The sequence below is a fragment of the Falco peregrinus genome, chromosome 7 (genome assembly GCF_023634155.1).
Source record: "Falco peregrinus isolate bFalPer1 chromosome 7, bFalPer1.pri, whole genome shotgun sequence".
NCBI lineage: Eukaryota > Metazoa > Chordata > Aves > Falconiformes > Falconidae > Falco > Falco peregrinus.
Window position 1 is genome coordinate 82,946,006 of NC_073727.1, and position 23,507 is coordinate 82,969,512.

At 43.4% G+C, this 23,507-nt stretch overlaps 2 protein-coding genes across 2 annotated transcripts in view; both read left to right on the forward strand.

Annotated features, from left to right (window-relative positions):
* Nucleotides 1–10,626, forward strand: part of TTK (TTK protein kinase) — a 40,939-nt gene extending 30,313 nt beyond the window's left edge. Inside the window, exons 18-24 of the mRNA XM_055809462.1 lie at nucleotides 861–985; nucleotides 1,273–1,353; nucleotides 3,267–3,443; nucleotides 4,186–4,276; nucleotides 4,505–4,602; nucleotides 5,769–5,886; nucleotides 8,146–10,626. Coding sequence (XP_055665437.1) covers nucleotides 861–985; nucleotides 1,273–1,353; nucleotides 3,267–3,443; nucleotides 4,186–4,276; nucleotides 4,505–4,602; nucleotides 5,769–5,858 — 662 coding nt within the window. The 3' untranslated portion in view covers nucleotides 5,859–5,886; nucleotides 8,146–10,626. The remainder of the gene's footprint in view (nucleotides 1–860; nucleotides 986–1,272; nucleotides 1,354–3,266; nucleotides 3,444–4,185; nucleotides 4,277–4,504; nucleotides 4,603–5,768; nucleotides 5,887–8,145) is intronic.
* A 2,584-nt stretch (nucleotides 10,627–13,210) lies between these two features.
* Nucleotides 13,211–14,416, forward strand: LOC129784946 (uncharacterized). The gene has a single exon (XM_055811261.1). It carries the CDS (start codon nucleotides 13,211–13,213, stop codon nucleotides 14,414–14,416), a length of 1,206 nt encoding a protein of 401 aa, XP_055667236.1.
* The last annotated feature ends 9,091 nt before the right edge of the window (nucleotides 14,417–23,507 follow it).

The window sequence follows — 23,507 nt, forward strand, 5'->3', positions numbered from 1 at the left end:
CTGTATTCTGTTTCCTCTATATATACCATAAAGGAGAGAGCAGATTTGGATCCTTTCCGTATTTCAGAAAAGACTGGAGACCTGTACATGTAGCAGAGACCATCAACTCCTAAAAGCACAAGGACACTAGAACATTCAGTAATACAGAAAACCAGCAAAACATGTTAAAACACAGGCTACATACTACATGTGTCCTTGAAACAAGCAATTTTGCAAAATATTAGATGGATTGGTTGATTATATGGATAAGCAATACTCATAATAAATCACATAAGTAGTGGTTGTGAGGTCAGTCATTTGTAATCCTTGGTGAATGATTCCTTTGAGATCAGGAAGAAAACACCAGACTAAGCAATATAATTCTTCTAAAGTGCTGCTTAGCTGATGCTTTAAGAGAAAGCTACAGGAGTGACCAGGCCACTGAATTGCTCTGCAATAGCAGTTCAGTACGGCATTGTGCACATACGGCTAGAGGGCCTGTCCCTAACTGACAGAAACTATTCAGCTCAAGTTGCTTGAATCTATTCTGGGGTGCCTGCAGAATAAGTAATATTATTTCTATATATCTTATGTATATTTATATATATATATTAAGATATTTAATTTTTATCTATATAAAAAAATAAGTTTGAATAAGTAATAATTCAAACTACAAACTCATGCAAGGCTTAACTGTTGAAAAAAGAAATGGAAACACTTATGAAATCTGCAAAAAGTAATTTAGTTTAGGCTGGGTAAAGCTGATCTGCACCTCCTCTCTGAGCAAGGCTAATGGGAATTGAGCAATAAACCCCCCTATAGTAGTAACTTGGATTGACTAAACCTTGATTGACTTAAACGTTTTTCTTTCTTTTTTACAGGCATTATTCACAGTGATCTGAAACCAGCAAACTTCCTGATAGTTGACGGAATGTTAAAACTGATTGACTTTGGCATTGCAAACCAAATGCAGCCAGATGTGACAAGCATCGTTAAAGATTCTCAGGTGAAATACTTCTGGAAAATCGGTGTACACTTTTCTGTGAAGTACTAGAATAGTTGTGGTTGTTGTTTATTGTAGTAACTTAAATGAATACTGAGACTTTATGCTGAATGGTTTTATAAGTATATATAAATATTCATATACATTATTTTTTACATCATTTTGTTGAACAGAATTAACAATGGCCTTCAGCCTTAGAAACAAAATTTCAAGATGCTTAACTTTCTATCAAGTGAGTTAAATTAAGTACATGCTTCACTTAAATGACTGTTTTGTATTTTTGCGGCTAGGTTGGCACAATGAATTACATGCCACCGGAAGCAATAAAGGATCTCTCTTCCTATGGAGAAAATGGGAAATCTCGCTCTAAGGTAACATAGGATCTTTTTTCTTCTGCTCCTTTCATGTTTAGGAGAAAGTAATCCAGGCATATATGTTAAAACTTAATTTTCTTAATCTTCTGCTGAAACCAGAACAGAAGGGAATTCATTGTGCCGTGATGGTGGGCAGAGTTTGAAGGCTAAGCTTATTCCTTTCAGCCACCTAAAAGCATTTTGCAGATGGTGTTTAGAAAAATTAGAAAAAAAAAAAGTGCTGAATGAGTAAAATTGAAAGCAAAACAGATATTCAGGTTTGGGTGTTGGAGGAGCTGAGAATAGTGTAATATCTAAACTAATAAATGTAAAAATAATTTAAAATCTTTCTATGGAGCAGTATAAGTCTTCTGCTGTTATCAGTGTGATTGGCATTGAACAGCAATATAGCGTACAGTGAGTGAAATGCACGCAGCCTTTTGGATATTGGAGGCTGTACTGATGATTAATGTTACAAAAATCTGAGCATCTTAATGGTTCACTGTACTGTGCATCTCTGACAAGTCCTTTGCGCTGAAATCACTCCAGGCTTAGTGTTTCTGGGAGGATCTGCCGTGGAGTCAAGTGCGAGAATCATTCCTTAATCACTTGGTTGCCTGTTGTGCTACTTACGACTTCTTGTTTCAGCTTCGTTCTGCCAAAAATTGGTGGAGGTCTTATGGTACTGTTAGCTGCTACACAGCTATGTCTTGGCATTCTGCATAAACAACTGGCTTAGAAATCTTTTTCTGAAAGCCAGGAAACTTGCTTTCTGATATAAACCATTGTTGGTGTGTTTGCTTAAACAACAAGATATGACAATGACACAAGCATCAGTGTATTTCTTAATTCTTTTAAGCAAGTGGCAGGTTTTAAAAGAAATGAGTGGTACCTAATAAGATGTGTTAAAAGATGATAAAATGAAGTCTAGTATTTCAGGGGACATGTACGAGTTCTGCGTATCCTATTAGTTTTTCTATGCTAGAGAGTACTATGTATTGTAGAACTTGTTATAACTTTACCAGGGCAATGGAATGTGATTTTTAAGGAAAGTACTGAAGGAAAACAATTTCACGTTGGCAGTCAAACTTCATTTAAGGGGTACATAGTTTTGTAAAAGAAGTATTAAAATCTGTATTCATATCTACATGTACATACATACTTAAAAGATTGTGACTCTTTAACAGCTGAATGGATGTATTATGATGTAGTAAAACAATTAAAACACAATCTAGTCTTTCCAAACACAGAATGTTTTGTAGATGGATTTGTTTTGTTAAGGATGATACTTTCAACATTTTTTACATTTTTAAAAATTGCATGGAAAGTGCAGACTTGTTCTGAAGCTCAGCTCACTTAAGTAAAAGTCTAAGCATTGTGCTGGGCTGTCTGTGTGCTGCTTTCCCCACCTCCCTTTTCCCCGCTCCCCCAATCTTATGTGCTTCCTCTTCAACAAGACAAGTGGAAAGTTCTCCTCTAAGGAACAGTTCAGGTGTGGTCGTAGAAATCTGGATCTGAATCCTTTTAAACCCGGAAGAACTGAACTGTGGCTTCCTGCTTTGGGAACGTAGCTGTGATGTCTCACTGGTTTCTGGGTTGGATTAATTTAGTATGCTTTTATTTGTATTTACTCAATCTGAAATTAGAATCCTGCTGTTTGACTTAAGGACAACATTTAACTTTAAGTTCAAGTAAATTGATTTTCAAAGATAATTAATAAAAGTAGTTTTGTTATGAAATAAGGGTGAATGAAGTCACATCTCTGTCTTGGTAGATAATGGCATGCTATCTTGGTGATGTATGTTAGTTACTAATATCTGTTATCCAATGTAAAATAGATACAGTTAAGCAAAATTACTGTACAACTATATGATAAATTGACTGAGTCTTTCCTAAGAGAGGAGTAATCTTGATTTTATTTTTTTTATTAGATAAGTCCCAAAAGTGATGTGTGGTCATTGGGATGCATTTTGTACTGTATGACATATGGAAGGACTCCATTTCAACATATAACAAATCCAATTAATAAACTGCATGCTATTGTTGATCCTAGCTATGAAATAGAATTTCCTGATATTGCTGAGAAGGATCTTCAAGATGTGCTAAAGGTAACTGTCTGTTAAGATTAGTTTATGTTAATGATTCAAATAATGGCAATTTCTTTTTTTTAAAGTGTATTTTCTTAAACTTAATGAGTTGTGCTTGAGAAACTTTTTTCACAAATAGATGCTCAGTGCTATTTGTAGTAACAGACCTTATTTGAAAAGACTACTTATGAAGCTAGAGCTACTTCATTTAGTTTTCTTATTAAAAGTCTATTTTCAGCTCAGTAGCAAATAAACTAGTAAATATTTACTAGATTTTTTAATTTTTTTTTAAAAGCAGTCAGACAATGTCTTTGGCTGAATAACCTGAAGTAAATACAGTAGCTCTTGTACTTGCCATCCTTTTCCTTCACTATGCGTATCTGCCTGCTTTTGAAACTTGGCCTATGCTTTTACTCAAGCCCTAATTGTGTTGCTCAGCAGGTAACAAACTGAAATCCAGAAACATTTGTCTCCTTTCAAATCTGTGTCATTCAGAATAAAACAATACTGTAGGTTCTGGTCTTCATGTCCTCTGACATTTGTTGCTTAAGTAAAACAGGATACCAAACTTCACTCTGAAGATAACTGCTAATGAAGGCAATTAGGTTAATCTGTTACTGTACTGAGTTGAGTCTAAGTTTGTAGTTTAGCAGTAAGAAGTTCTGACATGCATCTACCAGGTCTTTTAAAGGTCCTCACTCTTAATTCTTAAGAAAATCCTGAATTTATAGGTAAAGCATTCTTTTTCTTTTTCTGTTTGCAGCGCTGTTTAGTAAGAAATCCTAAACAAAGAATATCAGTTTCAGAGTTGCTGGTACATCCCTATGTTCAAATTCAAAGTCACTGTCAAACAGGTACATTTACTTTAAAACATGTTTTTATTAAAAGTATAATTCTGTTTAAGAAGACAAAATGCTTTACTCGTATGTACTTTTCAATTGCTGGTGTAACAATGTATTTTTTTTGGTGCCTGTGTGTATTCTGGGAAAGACTTTAGTGTTTTAATTTTTAAACCTCTTACAAACTGCACTGCTACCTATACATAGTTGTATACAACTTCAGCTTCATTCAATTAACTGCAGGTGTTGCAAATGCAAAAGGAACAACAGAGGAAATGAAACGTATCCTTGGCCAGCTTGTTGACTTGAATTCTCCCAACTCTATTTCTAGAGCTGCTCGGGTAAGTACATTTTCTATTTTGTGTAGTAGTACATGTTCATGCAAACAAAGTTAGAATGTTTGGTAGTAGAAGCTGAAAGGATACATCTATCAAAGCTGTAACCACAGCTGGAAAGGCATTACGCACTGTAGTGGGTTTTTTGCAAGCACGTGGAATCTCTCTACGTCCTCCCGAATGGGAAGGGTTGAAAGGATGATGGTAATCTTGATTTTAGCTTTTTTTTCCTTTCCACTTCCCAGTATATCTGTACTGCTTTATTTTCAAATCACCCACTGCCCTAGCATCTCTTTCCTAAAACAGTACTTACAGTGCTGCTTTACTTTTCAACTGCCCAAGAACTGTAGTAGGTCTTCTAATTTAAGAACCATCATTATGAAAAAATTATCTAAATCTGTCAAGTGTGCAAGCTTTTAGACTGCAGCTGTTCTTACTTCCAGGAAACTGATTAACTGTTAATGCATTGCTATGTGTAAATTAGTCCCTGTATGTTGAAATAGTCCAGCCTCTCTATTTACTGCCTGAAGGACAAGCTTGATAACTCTTCAATGATTCAATTCTTTCCATCATCTCTCAGAAGAGGTGATGGTGATCAAATCAATAACAAGTTGAGATGGAACGCAAAGCTGCTTTCATGGGGAGGAAAGCAAATTCAGTATGCATAGAGTAAATCTAAAGAAGTTTGCTTACACTTTACACTGCTAGTTGTACCTGACCTTTTTAAGTATGAGGTGAACAAGAGATTATTCTTAATGTGATGTGGCTATGTTTGTGGCCACTGATTTTCCTGTCGCTTATAAATGTTGCTCACTGTGAGCATGCAAATACCGCTTTTCTTCCATGCTAATGTTTCTACATCAGAGACAATTAATGGACTAAACTTTGCTTTAAATGTTGGTAATTAGGTTGTTTTCAGCCAGCTTGTGAAGCTCTATACCTTTGCTCATGCTGCTAAATCAGAGTTTGTGTTTTCTGGGAGGTGCTACGTTGCACTACAACTGGTACAACTAAGCTGTCTTGGTTTTTTTATGATAGAAAAAATTTAGCATGGAGGTTGGAATATTTCAGTATGTGGTAACTTCAAGTGGTAATATTACAAAGATATAGTTTGAATCAGTGTGCAATACAACTGTGTTCACCTGAATGCTTGTGTTTTTATTAACTTTCAGACTTTATATGAACAGTGCAACAGTGGTAAAAGTCTTGATGTATCAGCATTTGCAAAACCTGGGAGTCAAAAATCACGGACAACAAAATGATGTACTACTCAGGATAAACAGATGTCTGGTTGGTTCAAAAAATACATTGTGCTGCTGGCTTTTAAAAGGACACTCAGCATAAAGTTCACATTTTTAAATGTTCTTTCTGTTGCCTAATACTGCAGATCATTAAAAAAATTTAACTGAACACTTTTCAATGTGGGCTGTTTCACTGTTTGCTTGCCACTTGGATTGAACAATGGAAAATGCTAGTTGATGATTATGATCATTGAAACTTACAAAATGCTACAGTGTTTGGAATACAAAAAGTGTATGAGAATCTTCAAGCTCTTATGTCCTGAAGCTAAAAAGTAGTAGTTCCTAAAATGATAATAGATGTACGTAACGCAGATATCTCTTGAAATATCTCCTATGACATGAACACATAGTATTATGCTGTTTTGCCTTTGACAACAAGTACTTGTGTTCAGCTTTGATCATAACTAAGGAAATAAGTACCCTGTTTATATAAGCAGTGATGGTATTGTTAGATACATGTGAAGATTATCCAGTCTTTGACCTGTTTCTACTAAGTGGCACGGTACAACCGTCAGTGCTGTTCTGAAGTTATATAAATAAAATGGCTTTTCCTCCATTTAAAATGCTATTATATAAATCAAATATGCTTTTCAAAATTTTAAGTAGAAAATCCATTAATATTTATGATGGTTGGAAATCACTAATTTGGTTTGAAAAGCATTAATACTAAGCTCTCTAAAATGCACTGAATCACAGAATGATTGGGGTGGGAAGGACCTCTGGAGATCATCTAGTCCAGCCCCCTGCTAAAGCAGGTTCTCCTAGAGCAGGTTCTACAGGATCACATCAAGGTTTTTGAATGTCTCCAGCAAAGGAGACTCCCTGGCCTCTCTGGGCAGCCTGTTCCAGTGCTCTGTTGCCCTTGAAGAAATTCTTTCTCATTCAGTTGCAACTACTTGTGTTGCAGTTTGTGCCCGTTGTCCCTTGTCCTGTCGCTGGGCACCACTGCAAGGAGCCTGGCCCCCTCCTCTGGACACTCGCCCTTAAGGTATCTGTAGACATTGACCAGATCCCCTCCCAGTCTTCTCCTCTCCAGGCTACACAGCCCCGGCTCTCTCAGCCTTCCCTCAGAAGGGAGATGCTCCAGTCCCCTCACCATCTTCATAGCCCCCCGCTGGGCCCTCTCCAGCAGTTCCCTGTCTCTCTTGAACTGGGGAGCCCAGAACTGGACACAGCACCCCAGGTGTGGCCTCACCAGGGCAAGCAGAGATGGAGGATCATCTCTCTTGAGCTGCTGGTGACGCTGCTCCCAATGCCCCCCAGGATGATCCCATTGCCCTTCTTGGCCACCAGGACACACAGCTGGCTCGTGGGCAGCTTGCTGTCCCCCAGAACCCCCAGGCCCTTCTCCGCAGAGCTGCCTTCCAGCAGGTCACCCCTGGCCTGTGCTGGTGCATGGGGTTGTCCCTCCCCAGGTGCAGGACCTTACACTTGCCTTTGTTGAGCTTCATTAGGTTCCTCTCCTCCCAGCTCTCCAGCCTGCCCAGGTGTCACTGAATGGCAGCGCAGCCTCCTGGTGTGTCAGCCACTCCTCCCAGCTCTGTACCATCAGCAAACCTGCTGAGGGTGCGCTCTCTCCCTCCCTCCAGCTCATGAATAAGTTGAACAGGACTGGACCCAGCTCTGACCCCTGGGGAACACCACTAGCTACAGGCCTCCAACTGGATTCTGTGCTGCTGATCACAACCCTCTGAGCTCTGGCATTCAACTAGTTCTCAAATCAGTGTTAAAATTTTTTTTAAATATCTTGCATTCGGTTTCATGACAGCTGCTATGCTGTCCTTGGATACCTTCTAAAATGTGGAGCTTATCAGCTCTTTATCTTGATCAAGTATTTTGAATTAGCCTGGTTTGCTTTTCCTTCATAATAGCCCTTCATGTAAAGTGCTAAACTTCATTATTAAAGTAGCTCTTTCCTTGTTTATCTCTGTGAATCAAGAGTATGATGTACTTCTTGATCAGGGATGGGAAAAGTCAAAGGTCAGCACTAGGGGAGCTTTGCTTGATAATTTCAGCCTTTTATGTTACAGAGTTCACGTTATCTTAGCTTCAGACAGGCATTGAAATATTCAGAACTCTTGGATAGTTTTTGTAATCTGTGTTTGTTTGGATAACTGATATTGCAAAAAGGTATTGTAATGTAATCCTTCTCAAAGGTCTAATGTGAGGGAGTTTTGTTCATTGTAAGCATACATTTAAATATCACTTTTTCACCCCTTCTAAGTATTTTTTTTCTTTTTTTCTTCAGATTACCTGGATCACAGGATTTCATGGTTTTTTCTTTTTGGTCTTGGAACGTTAGGCTTCACTGATATCTTCCTACCAGTTGATTTTTGTAGCTTTTATTTCCATGACTCTTGAAACATTTAAAGGATTGAAAATGAGTGGGATGGTGCTCCTGGTTACCTGGTAACGTGTACCTGTAACAGTACTGTGAAATGTCTGTAAAGCCTCTGAAGAAGGGAGGTGGTCTAGCATGGACTACCAGGTTTTACTCTCTGACAGAAGTATCACTGTTTATCCAAGCACTGGAGCACAAATCCACTGCCTGGAAATCCTTTCTGCCTCTGGTGCAGGTGCATGTTCATGGCACTTCTGTTGTCTGTATGCCATCTGGTAGGTCGGTTAGGTCAGCTGTCTGTGGAGAGCAAAACCGGTCACCCTTGTGGCTGAAGGCTTACTGAAGCCAACACATCTTACTGCCTGCGGAAAATGCAGCTGGAGTCTAGAGAACTCTCAAAAATTACTTTGAGCATTTGTAAGCAAACACTACCGGGTAGCTGTGTTTTCTTTTCTCAGGATGTGGGATTTCATAGCATTTCATAGCATTTGGTTTGACCGGGTCAGAGGGGAATTCCCACTGCCCTTGACACGTTTATTAGCTGGGCTGAGATACCTTTACGTTATCTTTGTGTAGGTAAGCTTATCTTACACCTGTAGGAATAGGTATATTGTTCTACGTGTTCTATTCTACTTCAGTGTTTATGGGGGACTGCTCTTTACTGACAACTTCAGTTGAAGAAAATGTTACCTTTTATCCCTGGAGGATGCGTCTATTTCTGCAGTGATCTGGATGCAGAGTAGCACTGTACTTTGCTTGATTCTTCAGTTCACAACATAACCTTTTTCTACGCTTGCACACTAAGCAATAGTAGCTTAACTGGTATCACTCGTAGCACTATTGTAATGTCTTGCTTTTGAAGTTAATAGCAAAGAATGAATTGTAAATGCCTCTTTCAACAGCAATATTGAAGGAACAGTGAGTTCTTGCTGTCTTTCCTGCCATTAATTTATCAGCTTTTGATGACTTTGCAGCCCTATAAGAACTGGAGAATGAGAGAAGAGTAGCACACACTTGGATCTCAAATGATACGTGAAACTCAGAAGTATTGTATTTTCCCCAGACCTTAGTAACTTTGGTTTTTAAATGAGTTTTCAAAGCTTGCTAATATAATAAAAGCACCCTTTGATAGGTGGGAAACTTTGTTTTTAATTCATATCTAAAGCAGCAAAACAATTCAAATACTTTTTAAAAAAGTTCTGTAATGACAGTTAGTATTTCTGTAACATCAGGTGTCTGCTTAATGTTTGCGTTTCAAAACTTAAAGCCTCACCACCTTCATATGCCAGTTAGGAGTATTCTTCTGTGACAGAGCAAGTGCTTGTAAAAGAGCATGAATTATTCTGGGCTGTGGCGTTTCTGTCTGAATACCTGCCCTCCTTTGTTCCAGGTTAGCAGTGATTCTTCGGATTACACAGGGAGGGTGATTAGGAGAGGGAACTACTCTTGATACCAGCCCTTCTCCCCTCGGCCTGGGCTGGGGGGAGGGCTGGAACGGAGGGCAGAGGATGTGTTCGCACCCCAGTAGTGGGGCATAAGCAGGAACAGCGCATCTCCCTTGTGAGGGCAAACTTGGAATGATAAACTTGACTTTGTTGTTGGTCTAATTGTTATTATATGAAACAGATTGTGGAGTCTGAATTATCTGCAGAGACAGGGGGAGGTATCCCATATTTCTTGGGGGAAAAAATGTTAAAAGACTTGTTCCCTGTAATGGTCCTGGTTTTGTTTGGTTGGTTCTGTTTTAGGGGTTTTTTTTCATCCAGACTTTAGTACTCCTGTGGAAATTCAGTGGTATTTCAAGCATACTGAGTACATAGGCTAACTGCACTCCTCTTGTCTGTTATATAGATGTTAGTTATGAAGCATAAACCAACTAAAGAAAAAATGTTAATGTTCTGCACCTTTCAGATTCTAGATAGCTTGGGAAACTACTTATGGCATGGGAAGTGAAACACTGTCTCCACTTTCTCTGGAGAGGGGAAAAAGAAGTATCAGCCTCTTCAGAGGAAAACTTGTGAAGAAAATCTTTACAGAAACATCTTTTCACAAAGAGTTACTGTTGAAATGTCTCGCGACTACTTGTGTAGATTGCAGGTCTTGAAATATTTCTGCATAATTATTTGAATGTTATAATTGTTAACTTCTGCTGTTTTGCTTCTGTGGTTAATGTTGAATACGCAGAGAAGCAGTGCTACATGCCTCTTTTTTTTTCTGTTGTATGGTATGGTTTATCAATCCTTTCTCATTCCATGACTGCTAAAGAACCCACGGGAAATACAGCTGGCACGAGAGGGAGCTTATGAAAGAGGACTGGGGCTGATGAGAGGCAGTGGGTTGTTATCAGTCATCCCTTTTAAATAAAAATTTCCCATTGCAAATAGGTAACTGATTTGTACTCCTTCCTTGTCTCAATTATATGCTACAAGACATGTCTGCCTACTTCGGCAGCTGCCACTTAACCAGCCCTCAGTCTATTCCTGTTGTTTTTTTGCTTACAGCCAGCCATCTCCCTTTTTACATTCTGCTGGGCCCTTTAAAGTGTGTGTGAAGTACAGAATAGCTATGCATGAGTAGCTTTAAAGGAGAGAAAATACCAGTCTGAAATGTTGGGTAACAGAGGCTGCTGCCTGAAGCTTTCTCAAGGTTACAAAATGCCTGTCATGCGTTGCTGTCACCCTGAAGGCCACGGTTCGGGACATCGTGTATGTACAAAATGGGGCGAGAAGAGGGCTGACTAAACCCGGTATGTCTCTAACTGGCATTACTGGTGCGTGTAGAGTATAACGCTGTATCAACTAATACTGAGGTACCACAGCTACACGGAGACTAGAAAGGTAAACGAGAACATTTCAGTAAGTTCCCTTCAGTAACATTTGTTTGAAAAATGGGTTTGGAAACTTCCAACCTTTAAATCTAATACTGTGGTCCAAAAAACTTTTACTCGGCAGCTAACACTAAGAAAAGCCTGACGGCAGAAGGGTGACCTCTTTATTTGTGGGTGGGTGTAGCCTTACTCAGCCTGAGCAGCTGTATGCATAGTTGGAATTCAAAGCCGAAATGGAGTGGAAGTTTTGAAGGCTATGCTGCTTATAGTCTGTTTCAGTGTGCCAGCACCCAGCTTTGAGTCCTTCACAAATATAAGAAAAGGAGGCAGTTCTCTTGCGGAGCTCCCTGTTCCCAGGACACTTGGCCAAGGAGGAAGACAAGTCTATCCCCGTAGCCCTGGAGGAGTCAGACTCCTGCTTCTCATCTGGCTTTGGTGAGGGCACTCCGAGCTCCTGCTGCTGAACGTGTGGCCGAGTGGGAGGGGAATGGTTAAACCCCTAACGGCAGAGAATGCAGAGCAGGGCGTGAGTTAGTCTGAAGGTCAGTGGTCAACTTGTCACTCTATTTTGGTCCCTCCTATAGGCATCTGTTCATTCCTTAAGCACCTAATAGTGGTTTCATGCTAAACAGGTAACTAATTCTGGGAGTGGTGATAAACATCAAATTAAAAATAAAACAGTTGAAGTAAACTTGAGTTCTAGTCCATCTCTGAAGCCTAGCTTACCTCTGAGCTCAGCAAGGGTCACAGGCTAATCCTTGCAGGTGCCGGTTACAGCAAGTACGAGCTGAAAACGGGAAGCTGCTTCCTTCCTGCTGTCTACACTTCCATACTGCTTTGCTGTGCCCTCAGCTTGTGTGAGTTCTCAGCAGCAGGGACAAAACAAATACTACTTTTTGTTGTATTTGTACCTTATACTTAGCTGAAAGAAGATGTGTTTTGGCTATGGAAGTGTCTAAACTGGTAATACAAAAGTGTTCCCTTCCTGCTTGCTGCCTGTATCACCCCCCAATTCAGTTATCTGTGCCCACCTACCAAAAGCATGAAGCCTGTCTTGTGAGCTTGCAGAGTATGCCCTTGTTTGCTCACTGCTCCATGTAATAGAAAGAGAAATCTTGTAGGATAAAGGCTATAAAGGATGGAACGGGCAATGTGTGTTTACTTGTAGAATATAGAGGTGTACCTCTGTATGGAAACACGAGTCCTTGCACAGCCTGCCCATACATTTTCATGGGAGTTGCTGAAATGAAACATGAGATAAAAATCTGACTCCTCACCTCAATTCCTCCCCTTGGCAGGTGGAATATCCACAGCTAAACAATGATGCAATTCCAAGATGCCAACTCTAATCAGATGAATTGCTAAAACAGAGGCAGCTTTTGCAATGAAAAAGATGACTCGTTTATGAGGAATAGTGGTGCCACGGAACCCTTATTAAACACAAAAAAATGGTCAATGATTAAACAGCAGGACATGTAGGTCTTGACCCTTGCAGTGTTGTAAAAATCTCTGGCTTGTCTCTGTACCGACTTAACGTGCATGTTACTTGGTAAGTGCATGTAAACTTTGAATACCTGCTTGTTGCGTGCTTTGTCTTTGTCTCAAGTTTTTTCCCCTGTTTTACATAGTTGTTGAAGCCCAATTAAAAGTACAATTAAGTAACTATATTTAAGGAAATACAAATTCGATTCTTGTCACTGATACCTGCTTCCTTTGTGGTCTTGGATGGAACCCTAGAATTGTTTAGGTTGGAAAGGACCTTTAAGATCAATTCCAACCATTAATGCTGTCAAGTCAAGGATAAAATATTTCTGTCTTTGCATTCTTTGTTTTGTGTGCTTAGTTTGGCAGAAAGCTGTTTTGTACCATGAGTGCACGATGCTTGTTGCATTTGGTGACTCTGTAGGGGATAGAATTCTTGATCCTGCTATTGCAGAGTGGCATATTTTGAAATACTCTTAATGGGGGTAAAATTTGTTGTGCACACAGCGTTTGGATGTTCATACAACGGGGGTCTAACTTATGGGCGCACAGTTCTGTGCAGCAGAAGGCAGTGGTGTCCCCTCCACAATGGCTGAGTGCCGAGCACCACAGCAGCTGCTGCGCAGTAGAGGGACTCCTGAGCCATCCACCGAAATCTGAGCCATGACCGAAATCTGCCCGGCCGGCGGAGGAAGGCCGGCGGAGGAAGGCCGGCGGAGGAAGGCCGGCGGAGGAAGGCCGGCGGAGGAAGGCCGGCGGAGGAAGGCCGGCGGAGGAAGGCCGGCGGAGGAAGGCCGGCGGAGGAAGGCCGGCGGAGGAAGGCCGGCGGAGGAAGGCCGGCGGAGGAAGGCCGGCGGAGGAAGGCCGGCGGAGGAAGGCCGGCGGAGGAAGGCCGGCGGAGGAAGGCCGGCGGAGGAAGGCCGGCGGAGGAAGGCCGGCGGAGGAAGGCCGGCGGAGGAAGGCCGGCGGAGGAAGGCCGGCGGAGGAAGGCCGGCGGAGGAAGGCCGGCGGAGGAAGGCCGGCGGAGGAAGGCCGGCGGAGGAAGGCCGGCGGAGGAAGGCCGGCGGAGGAAGGCCGGCGGAGGAAGGCCGGCGGAGGAAGGCCGGCGGAGGAAGGCCGGCGGAGGAAGGCCGGCGGAGGAAGGCCGGCGGAGGAAGGCCGGCGGAGGAAGGCCGGCGGAGGAAGGCCGGCGGAGGAAGGCCGGCGGAGGAAGGCCGGCGGAGGAAGGCCGGCGGAGGAAGGCCGGCGGAGGAAGGCCGGCGGAGGAAGGCCGGCGGAGGAAGGCCGGCGGAGGAAGGCCGGCGGAGGAAGGCCGGCGGAGGAAGGCCGGCGGAGGAAGGCCGGCGGAGGAAGGCCGGCGGAGGAAGGCCGGCGGAGGAAGGCCGGCGGAGGAAGGCCGGCGGAGGAAGGCCGGCGGAGGAAGGCCGGCGGAGGAAGGCCGGCGGAGGAAGGCCGGCGGAGGAAGGCCGGCGGAGGAAGGCCGGCGGAGGAAGGCCGGCGGAGGAAGGCCGGCGGAGGAAGGCCGGCGGAGGAAGGCCGGCGGAGGAAGGCCGGCGGAGGAAGGCCGGCGGAGGAAGGCCGGCGGAGGAAGGCCGGCGGAGGAAGGCCGGCGGAGGAAGGCCGGCGGAGGAAGGCCGGCGGAGGAAGGCCGGCGGAGGAAGGCCGGCGGAGGAAGGCCGGCGGAGGAAGGCCGGCGGAGGAAGGCCGGCGGAGGAAGGCCGGCGGAGGAAGGCCGGCGGAGGAAGGCCGGCGGAGGAAGGCCGGCGGAGGAAGGCCGGCGGAGGAAGGCCGGCGGAGGAAGGCCGGCGGAGGAAGGCCGGCGGAGGAAGGCCGGCGGAGGAAGGCCGGCAGCTTTTGTGTTTCACTTAGCTGATGAACGTGTTAGGTATTGCGCTGCAATGCAAAACAGAACTTCGTGCCTGCCCCTGCTACCTGTGATTTGGACCTATCTGGTGGCCTAGTGCCTTCAAGGAACTTGGATGCTGAGGCAGGGTTTCCAGATTCATGGTGGATTTGGGTAACAGGCAGCCAGGTGCTCCTGTCTGACAAGCTGCTGACGCCTGTTGGCATGGGTAGCGGTAGCACTGTAGTGTCTCGGTGACTTTTACAGGTGAAAGTACCCACGGACAAGGTACCTCAGTAACGCGACAAGGAGGAGTTTTGAGTCTTGAGCAGGACTTGGGTACCCACCTGACTCAAAGGTGTGTCCACCTGAATCTCTTTTCAGTCTGATCTTCATACTCGGCAGAGGTCCGGCACTACAAAGGTAAAGACATTTCCTAACCGTGGTGGTGCATGCTGGGAAATGCAAACATGGCGAAATAATTGGTTTTGGAGAAAGCAGATGAAGATTCAGAGAAATGCTGGCTTTTGGCACATTGCTCAGCTTGAGTTAGAGAATGCTGTTGCTGCTCTTGCTTCTCATCTTCTCTGGGAAGAGAAGATGGCAGAAAAGCAAAGTAAGTTGCCTGCGCTGGTGTTCAGAGCAGAGGAACTAAATTTTTCATGTCAGAACCCTTCTTTGCAAGAGTCCAAGGAACTATTTGAAATTGATGTGCCAGTAAGAGCTTTTTAGGGCAGCTGATAAAATGAGCACCATCAGCTCTCCAGGCCCAGGCAGTATTGACTGGTATCTAAAGGAGTTTGCAGTAGTTGTGCTAGACATCATACTCTGTGATTTTTAAATTAGCCTTAGGAGTACAGAAATGGATGGTAGTAAAAGTGGTACTGGTCTTCAAGAATATTGGTGCTTGTATATTAGACTACCAAGTATGACATCTGTAATAAATAAATCAAAGGGAGAAAATACATTAAAAAGTGGAATGAAGAGGATACATGATCTAGAGAGGTTTTTGCAGAGAAATAATGCTTACAAATTACTTGGTTCTTTCCATGATGATACTCGTATATGGCATATTTGGATTTTTCAAAAGTTACTAATGGAAGGTCCTTCAGCAGCTCTGAAAAGAAGCTATTATGCCAAGACAGAGGAGAATGTCAAGTGTAAACAGGTGAAAGAAAGCTATGGAGCAAGTAGTCAGTCATTCGCACCTAAGGAAGATTGCCAGTAAAGTGGGTCAAGGAGCCAAGAAATCTTACGGTTAAATGGCAGATGGATTGTTGACACAGGAGTCTTCGGGAAAAATAAAACTTAGAGCTTCCTGTGGGAAAACAGGTAGAAGAACCTCATGTTATTGATGGAATGGCAGAAGAAAGCCTACATTGACAGAATACAAAGGAATTCACATGGGAGGAAAGTATCCTAATATGCATATAACAGGGTCTTCAGAGCAGTATTTGGGGAAGGTTCTTCTGCATTATGCATAGTTTTCTGAAAATGTTTGCCTAACCCTTGTACTGTGAAGGGAGCCAATTACAATATTAATTATTCAGAAAGGAAGAAAATAAAACATTGATGTGCTGCAATATAAATGTGTTTGGTGTGAATGCTGTCTGCAGTCCTTGAGAAGTATCTAGTAAAACTAGAGAATATGGAGAGATCCAGTGAAGGTGTCCAAAGAGATGGAACAACTTCCATACAAGACTGCAAGCCATATGACTCCTTGTAGGAAACTGTATCACTCTTGCAGGGTGCTGGAGGGGAGAAATCAGTATTGCACAGGGATAGGAGCTGATGAAATTATTAGAATTTTCAAGTGGATGAAAGGAAGGTGCTGCAGTTTAGTATGCAAAATGTAACTACGTTTGAAATGAGGCTGGTGGGGGATATTGTGGAAGCTAAAGGTATACACATGTTCCAGAAGAGATGAGACGCGCTCAAGGAGGTTAATATTCTTGGCACTGTATATGTGGTATGGATGTAATCTCTGGCTTGGAAATTCCATTTAAACATCTGATCCCAAGCATCTGGGATTTTTTGCCAAAAATGGAATCACTTATCTTGCTGAAAGGGTTCATGTTGAAAAAGGATATTGGACCATTCCGCCTCTTCCTCTGACCCATCCTGCAACAGTTAGATTCCTTAATTGGAGCCCTGTACCTGGGTTTCTTTGGGTACTAGATCACTGATATCACTGTCCACACCTGTCAACGTGCCAGTTTTCACAAGTGGCATTGAAATATATTTGGTTAGGTACATCAACCAAACATGTCAAGCTGTCATGTTCTCACAAGCATTTTGTGTACCATCAATGGCTTGACCACATCTGTACGATGTTATCTGTCATCCCACCTTCTCCACCTTCTGCCGGAGCCGCTGCCTCAAGCAGTCACTCAAGTTTTGTAGCTAACTTCCCTGCCGCGATCACAGGCTGTCCCTCAGCAGGGTGCCTGGGAGCTGGGGTCATGGCAAAGACTTTTTTTGCAAGTTGGGTGCAAGGCTACAGGGGAACAAGTAGCAGCGTGGTCAACTACGGCACTTACGGTAGGAGCAGAGTCCAGGTCTGCTTGTTAGAGCTGTGGTCCTCAGGTTTGGTCCTTACAGGTTCGTGTTTAGGCCCCTTCGTGCTGTACCTTTCTCCTCTCGGCCTATAGCCACATACTGCCATAGCTGACATGAATTCACGCTTTGCACATAGCCTGCTGGTAATGCTGGCAGCAATTCCTGCCGGCAGCTCAGGTTAGTGTAGGTGGCAACGCTCCAAGAACCACTCTGGCGGACTGGTGGGGCTTTCCTATGTGGGCAGGTCTATAACCAGTCCTGCAAAACTTGTTTAACTAGCCCTCCTTTTGCACGGTTCTCCATGTGCTCAGCCTTCCCACAGCACCTTGCCTCACACTTTACTATATGCAAGTCCTTATTCCCTGTTTTAGGGCAATAGCTGGAAGCTCTCCAGTGGTGGTTTCATGGGGAAATGCCAGTTCAAGGAGTTCAGTTTAACTTTCAAAATTTTCTGGGTTTCACTTTTGAAAGGCGCCCGGTATCGTTTGGGTAGACTTCTGCCATCGTTCGTAGCGTTAATGCCTCCACGTCCTGGAATTAAGGTCCTTTCAAGATCTGGAGTAAGCCTGCTGGAAAATGAGGAACCCCACAGCTTTACTGTTCACTTTGTGGTCTGTCATTGTATCAGAGCATTACATCTTGCCCCTTCGGCCACTGGCCAAGCATGTTTTTGAGTTCAGGGAGGTTCTGCTTCATGGAAGATTAGTGAAAAGTAAACTTCCCTGCATATCACGCATCCTGCTTTTGACTATGTCTCAAAACCTCTATGTTCCCAGAAGGGATGTGCATAGAGCCTGGTTGTGTAATGAGTTAATCCATAGACATTGCTAATGCATGACTTGTACATCCAAACCTAGTACTTCCAATGCGTTTTCCATAACAGCTTATTCATCTTACCTGCTTACAGTAAACAAGAGTCATTACAAGTGGAGACTTGCTCATTCTTATTAACTGAAATATATATCTTTATCTCTTAATTTTGCAATTATAATAATAGCTTGAAGTCTCTATTGAGATAAGGTATCACAGAGGTTAATTGATTTTCATCTTGAGCATCTCTTAGAACATCGTAGCCTAATAATGAAGAATTTCCTTTCCCTAAGACAGGGCAAGCATAAAAGAAAGATGAAGATTATTAATACAGGAAAAGATAAAGCGTCAATTTCCCTGCGTAGCGAAATCATACTATAGTTCCTGGTGCGAATCAATCCAATTTAAAAAAAAGAAAACAAAACCAACAACACAACCAACCACAAAACTCCCAAAATCAACAAAATGAAACAGAACAGCCCAAGCAGAAACAGAGGTGCTGCGTCTGCACCGTTCTGCCTTGTGAGCTGTCAAGAGCCTGTCTGGGAAGTGAGTGTCTGGTGCCCTCCTGCTTTCTCCCAGCCTCCCTTCTGCTCGGCTAAGTGAGTCAGGCTTTTCTGTAGTGTTTTCCTGAGCCACCTAGTAACCTGTCTTTGCCCTTTTGCACATCCTGGCTGGCCACGTTCAGAGAAGATGAGTTGAAAATGAAAACTGTCTTGGAAGTCTCACTGGATGCCTTTTAGAGGGAAATAATGCTGCTTTGTCTCTTCAGGGAATACTGTTCTGAGTACAATCCCTAGGCTGCATCCTTTCTGTTGGCTTAAGCAGTTGTGGTCGGTAACTAATCAAAATTACTAATACAGCGCTCTGGATTTTTTTTTTTTTTTTTTTTTTTTTTTTCTTCTCCTCTCCCCCCCCTCTTTAACCTCTAGCTGCTAAGCTCACAGCACACAAGTGCAACACTTTGGCTTTGGTTCTAGGTGCTTGATCTGCTTTTTGTATGATTGAGTTTACTGCAACTGAATTTTGTCCCCGTCTGTGAAAATAACCACCTAGACATAAATTACTGATCCTGGATTTAGGATGGTAAAGGCAGAGGTAATGATAAATTTCATTGGAATGCTGGTTTTGTCATTAATGACAATATTAGCTGTGATCCTCAAACTCTGAAGGAGATCTAAGAACCTCATTTCAGCCGACTGAAATTACTCTTGCTTTGCATCAGGCTCCTCAGGCTTCTGATTTCTTTCTGACAGCAGGATGACATCCAAAGCCACGTGGTGAGCAAGGCCAATGTTAGTACTGTATGTTGTCACCTGTCTTAATGGTTCACTTTTCCCCCATTTCAACCAGTAAGAAGTTGTTGTGCCAAAAGCTGTATGTGAAGATATGTTCAATACATCCTGATCTCCTGACTGTCAGGAAGAAAGAAATTCTTTAGTAGGGTGCGATTTATCATCAGTAACCCTAAGCTCCATTTTGTGTCACATTCCACATTATTGTTACATATGTTTCTTTTTAAATCTAGACATACTTTTGAGATCAGACTACTTAGTCTTGCATAGATCAACACCTTTTTGCCTTGAACACCTTGATCTTGGCGATCTTCAAATATGGTATATTCACTTTAAAATGACTCTGTCTCACTGGTAATTTTATATGCTAATCCTTTTGGAATTACCGAAGAGCAGCTTGTTGAGGTCAGAATTAAGGTCCAGGTAGCATAATACTTTGTCTCTGACTGACCGAGGAAAGAACGGCCTGGGGCAAGTGGGCAGTGACGTTTCTGAGATGGCCATCAGTGCCTGAGTGCAAATGAAGTTGCTCTTCCACTTCCCGGATGGTGGAGTTGTGCAACACCATGCTCAGTTTCAGTGGCCATCCTGCCTTTGCTCCATGGAGACGTTATGGCCCTCACTGAAAACTGAGGCAGAGAATTTGTTTCTTTTGGGGTTATATGTAAATTTAGTTATCTGTACATTGTCCTTATTTTTTCCTGTGGCCTTTTATGTATGAGAGAACACCCTATTTGTTTTAATATCCTTTGCAAGGTCAATCTTTGTTTACCTTTTAGATGAGAAAAAAATTTTGTAGGAAGTTTTTCCCCTTTTTTAGATTCTTAGATCTGCTTTTGTTTATTTGTCTTGCCACTTTATTTTAATCTGTGATCACTTGCATTTTAAAATAAAATCTTGCAACCCTTCTATCCTTAAAACAAAACTGACTGGCTTTTGCTCTTACAGATTTAGGGGCTGTTTGGTAAAGAGAAATGTCCCTCTCCAGGTTGTGTCTTGAACATTTTTATCCTATTTTTTTGAGGATGCTAGCCTCCCATAGGGTGTAGCATATAGCGATACTCAGTCTCTGGTTTAGCCCCTACGTTCTCTGGACAGCAGTCCTTTCCTGTAGGCAGTGCTGCTGCCCAGGGTGGCAGACGTGGATGTCGCTTGCTGGTCAGAAAGGAATCCGAAGCCTGAGGAGCCTGGTCTGAGGCAAGACCATAAATTAGCGTCCTCCTGCTGCTGCCAGTATGGTGTGGCCACGGATCTGGCCTGGGAAGATCATTTCAGCTGTGGCCAGGACTAGTGAACACCAAGGAACTGACTGAAAGAGACTTCCTCAGCGGAAGGGTGTCCTGCTGCATCTTCCGCGCCCCAAGCTCAACCGCTTGCCCCAATCATAACTTTGTCTTTTAATTGCTTAATGTTGTGCTTCTGCTTAATTACTGCTTCCTGGTTGTCCTTGTATTAATGACTGCCAGCTTTTAATGTGTGTTGTGACTGTGCCATAATCATATCTGTACCACTGGCAGCCAGAGTGCAGCTTTGCTTCCTTTGTGGTTATTCCACTGTCCCAAAGGGTCACAGTTGGAACAAAGCAGTGCCAATATGTGGGGTGGTTTTCTCTTCATACTGTTGTCACGTACTTTGTTAGGGTATGTTATCATCAGTGGTGATGTTCTACAGCAATATATCATTGTCCTGTTAGTGTCAAATCGATACCGGCATTAGTGTAAGAGCTGGTATGCCAGTATCACCAGTCCCTTCTCTTCTTTGCATGGGCCTGTATTTTTGGCATAAAACTGGCAGGTCTTGACAATGTCTTCAATCCATCAATTGATTTCAAATTAATACAAATAGTTTTTTAGCTTTCTTAGATCTCTATTATCTACATACATAAAATAATTTTATTATTCAGAGTCTAGATTGCCTTAAACAGGTTTCTACCTGTACTGACAGTTTTCTCATATGCCATTAAGAGGTTGTTCATAATCTGTTGTATTCATAGCTCTATGGGGTTTTTTTTCTTTCTTTTTCCTTCTTTTTTGTATGGTTTTGTTTTGGGTTACAGCTCTGGTAACTGTTTCTGAGCTGTACAGTACTTCACTGGCACAGTACTGGCTCTGGATTGTATTTTAGCTGACTTCTGATGGATCCACAGGGAGAAACTTCTGCACTCACTGAATTTCTCCCGTGTTGGCGTTTGATTTGAAAATTACATGTGTTGACTTCAAACACACGGAGACTTTTGGCGATGTCTAAAAGGCATATTTGAGGCCATTGATCATATTTCGTTGTCCAGAGTCAGACACACTGGTCTGCCAATGAACAGGTCTAAAATTCGTCACTCTGTGACCAGAGCTGCTGTTTCTGCTCAAACACGCTGGTTACTGGTGTCTGTTGGTGCCTGGTCCACATAAAACCAGCCTCTTGGGCTGAACGATGTGCTGCAGGTGTTTTAAGATTGCAATGCCCATGCACTCCGATGCCTCACAGTTACTGTAATTAGGTTCTTTATTTACCTCCTTCAAGAGCTAAATCTTTACTAAGATTTGTATCGGTGTTTTGGATACTTTTGCATGGGAATGCTCTAAAGCAGCTGATTCAGAGAGCTAAATTAGGTACCTGTTTCTGAACTAAGTTTTCTGGTTTAGGGAAGTTTGCGTTCCTTCCTGCCCTGCTAGACAGCTGTTTCTGATTGACTCCTGTTGACCATGATTTCTTTATATACCTAGGAATGCTCATTCTAATAAAAATGTTTGCTGTAGTTAGAGTCTTATATTGCCAGTTCTTTCCTCAGCTGCTCAGAAGATTGTCACGCTTGACCAGCCTAATTGCCTTCTGTGGTGAGATAACTGGATCTGGGGACGAGGGGAGAGCAAGGGATGATGTTGACCTTGACTTTAGCAAGGCTTTTGGCTTTTGACACTGCCCCCCCCCCAATACTTTTGTATCTAAGGCAGGATATTAGGGACTGGGTGGATGGATGGACAACTAGAAGATGGGTGAGCTGCTGGCTGGATGACTGGGCTCAGAGGGCAGTGGCTAACAGGTTGTACTTCACGGTCACCTGCAGCTCCGTACTCGTCCTGCAGTGAGTCTTATTCAACATCTTCCTCAAGGGCCTAGAGGAGGCGATTGCGATGCACCCTCAACAGATTTGCAGATGGTAAACGCTTGAGGGCAGGGCTGCTTTTCCTGGGCAGCCTGGAGAAAGGGATCAACGGGAACCCCGTAACATTTAGCGAGGACAAATGCCAAGCCCTGCCTTGGCGAGGAAGAGCCCTGGGCACCAGGACAGGCTGGGGCTGCCTGGCTGGGAAGCAGCTCTGCAGAAAAGGCCGTGTGAAAAGAGCTGAACACGTGTGTGAAAGTGCACCAGCACCTGCGTCCTTTTCTAACAGAGCTCTGCCCGTGGTGTGTTCAGCTGAGGTAAATGAGCGAAGCATAACTGTGAAGTTTTACGTCACCCACCATGGCTGGAGTCTTCTCTAGCAGTAGCATAACTTGCCCTGGGACCTCTGACAGCTCGGCCAGGCTCACTGTATAGTCTTAAAAATGAGGGATTTTTTAAAATTATGTGAACTGGGCATCAGGTTCTTTTTATTTCCACTCCAGCCTCTTGAGATCTTGCTCATCTTCTTTAAGGGTGTCTGTTGTGGCCTGTGCTGCCCCTCTGTCCTTCTGATATGACAAAGGCCACAGCACATTTGTAACAAACATGGGAAGGAGGAAGCTGTGAACGGGGCCTGTGTCTTTTCTAATGTGCTGTTAACCTGTATGTCCAGTTCACTGCTGATTATCTTTAGGGTAATATCTTTATTGCTGCTTTCTGTCCATCTTCTGCCGTGACAGTGATGTTACTACAAAGAGTGGCCATTCTGGCATGGGTTTCCAGTTAAACGTTGCGGTATCTCTTGATGACTAGCAGCGTACTTGGCTCAGGACTTGTGCTGGTTTCACAGATCTGCTTCATGCAGTGCCCAGATTGCACCTTCACCCTTGGCATGTGACAGAGACCTCCCAGAGCAGCGTCTTTGCCCCTGCCTCCATGTCTGTGTCCGCTCTGGTAGGTAGAGGAGACCCAGGCCCCCTCCCTGTTCCTGAGGGCTGGGGCACTGCGTGGCTCACATCTGTCCACCTGAACTCCCTTCTGTCCCGGACTAGGGCCATCTCACCCAAACGGCCCCTCCTGGCAGCAAGGGACAGAACAGAGTGTCCTGCAGCTGCTGGCATAGCAAGGTGACCGAACAGCACGTCCACAGGGGCTGGTGTCAGGCAATTTGGCATCGACTGCTGATTTCCAGAGGAAGGCAATACTGCATCTGGGAAGGGAATCAGGATCAATGGTGTTTAGTCTGTGGTGGGGCCATAAAGCCCCTCGATTTTCTTCCTACCCCTTGGAAACATCAGGATGGTTATGCTACAACCAGGGCTTTTGGTGTTTTTTTTTGTTTGGCCTTCCCCC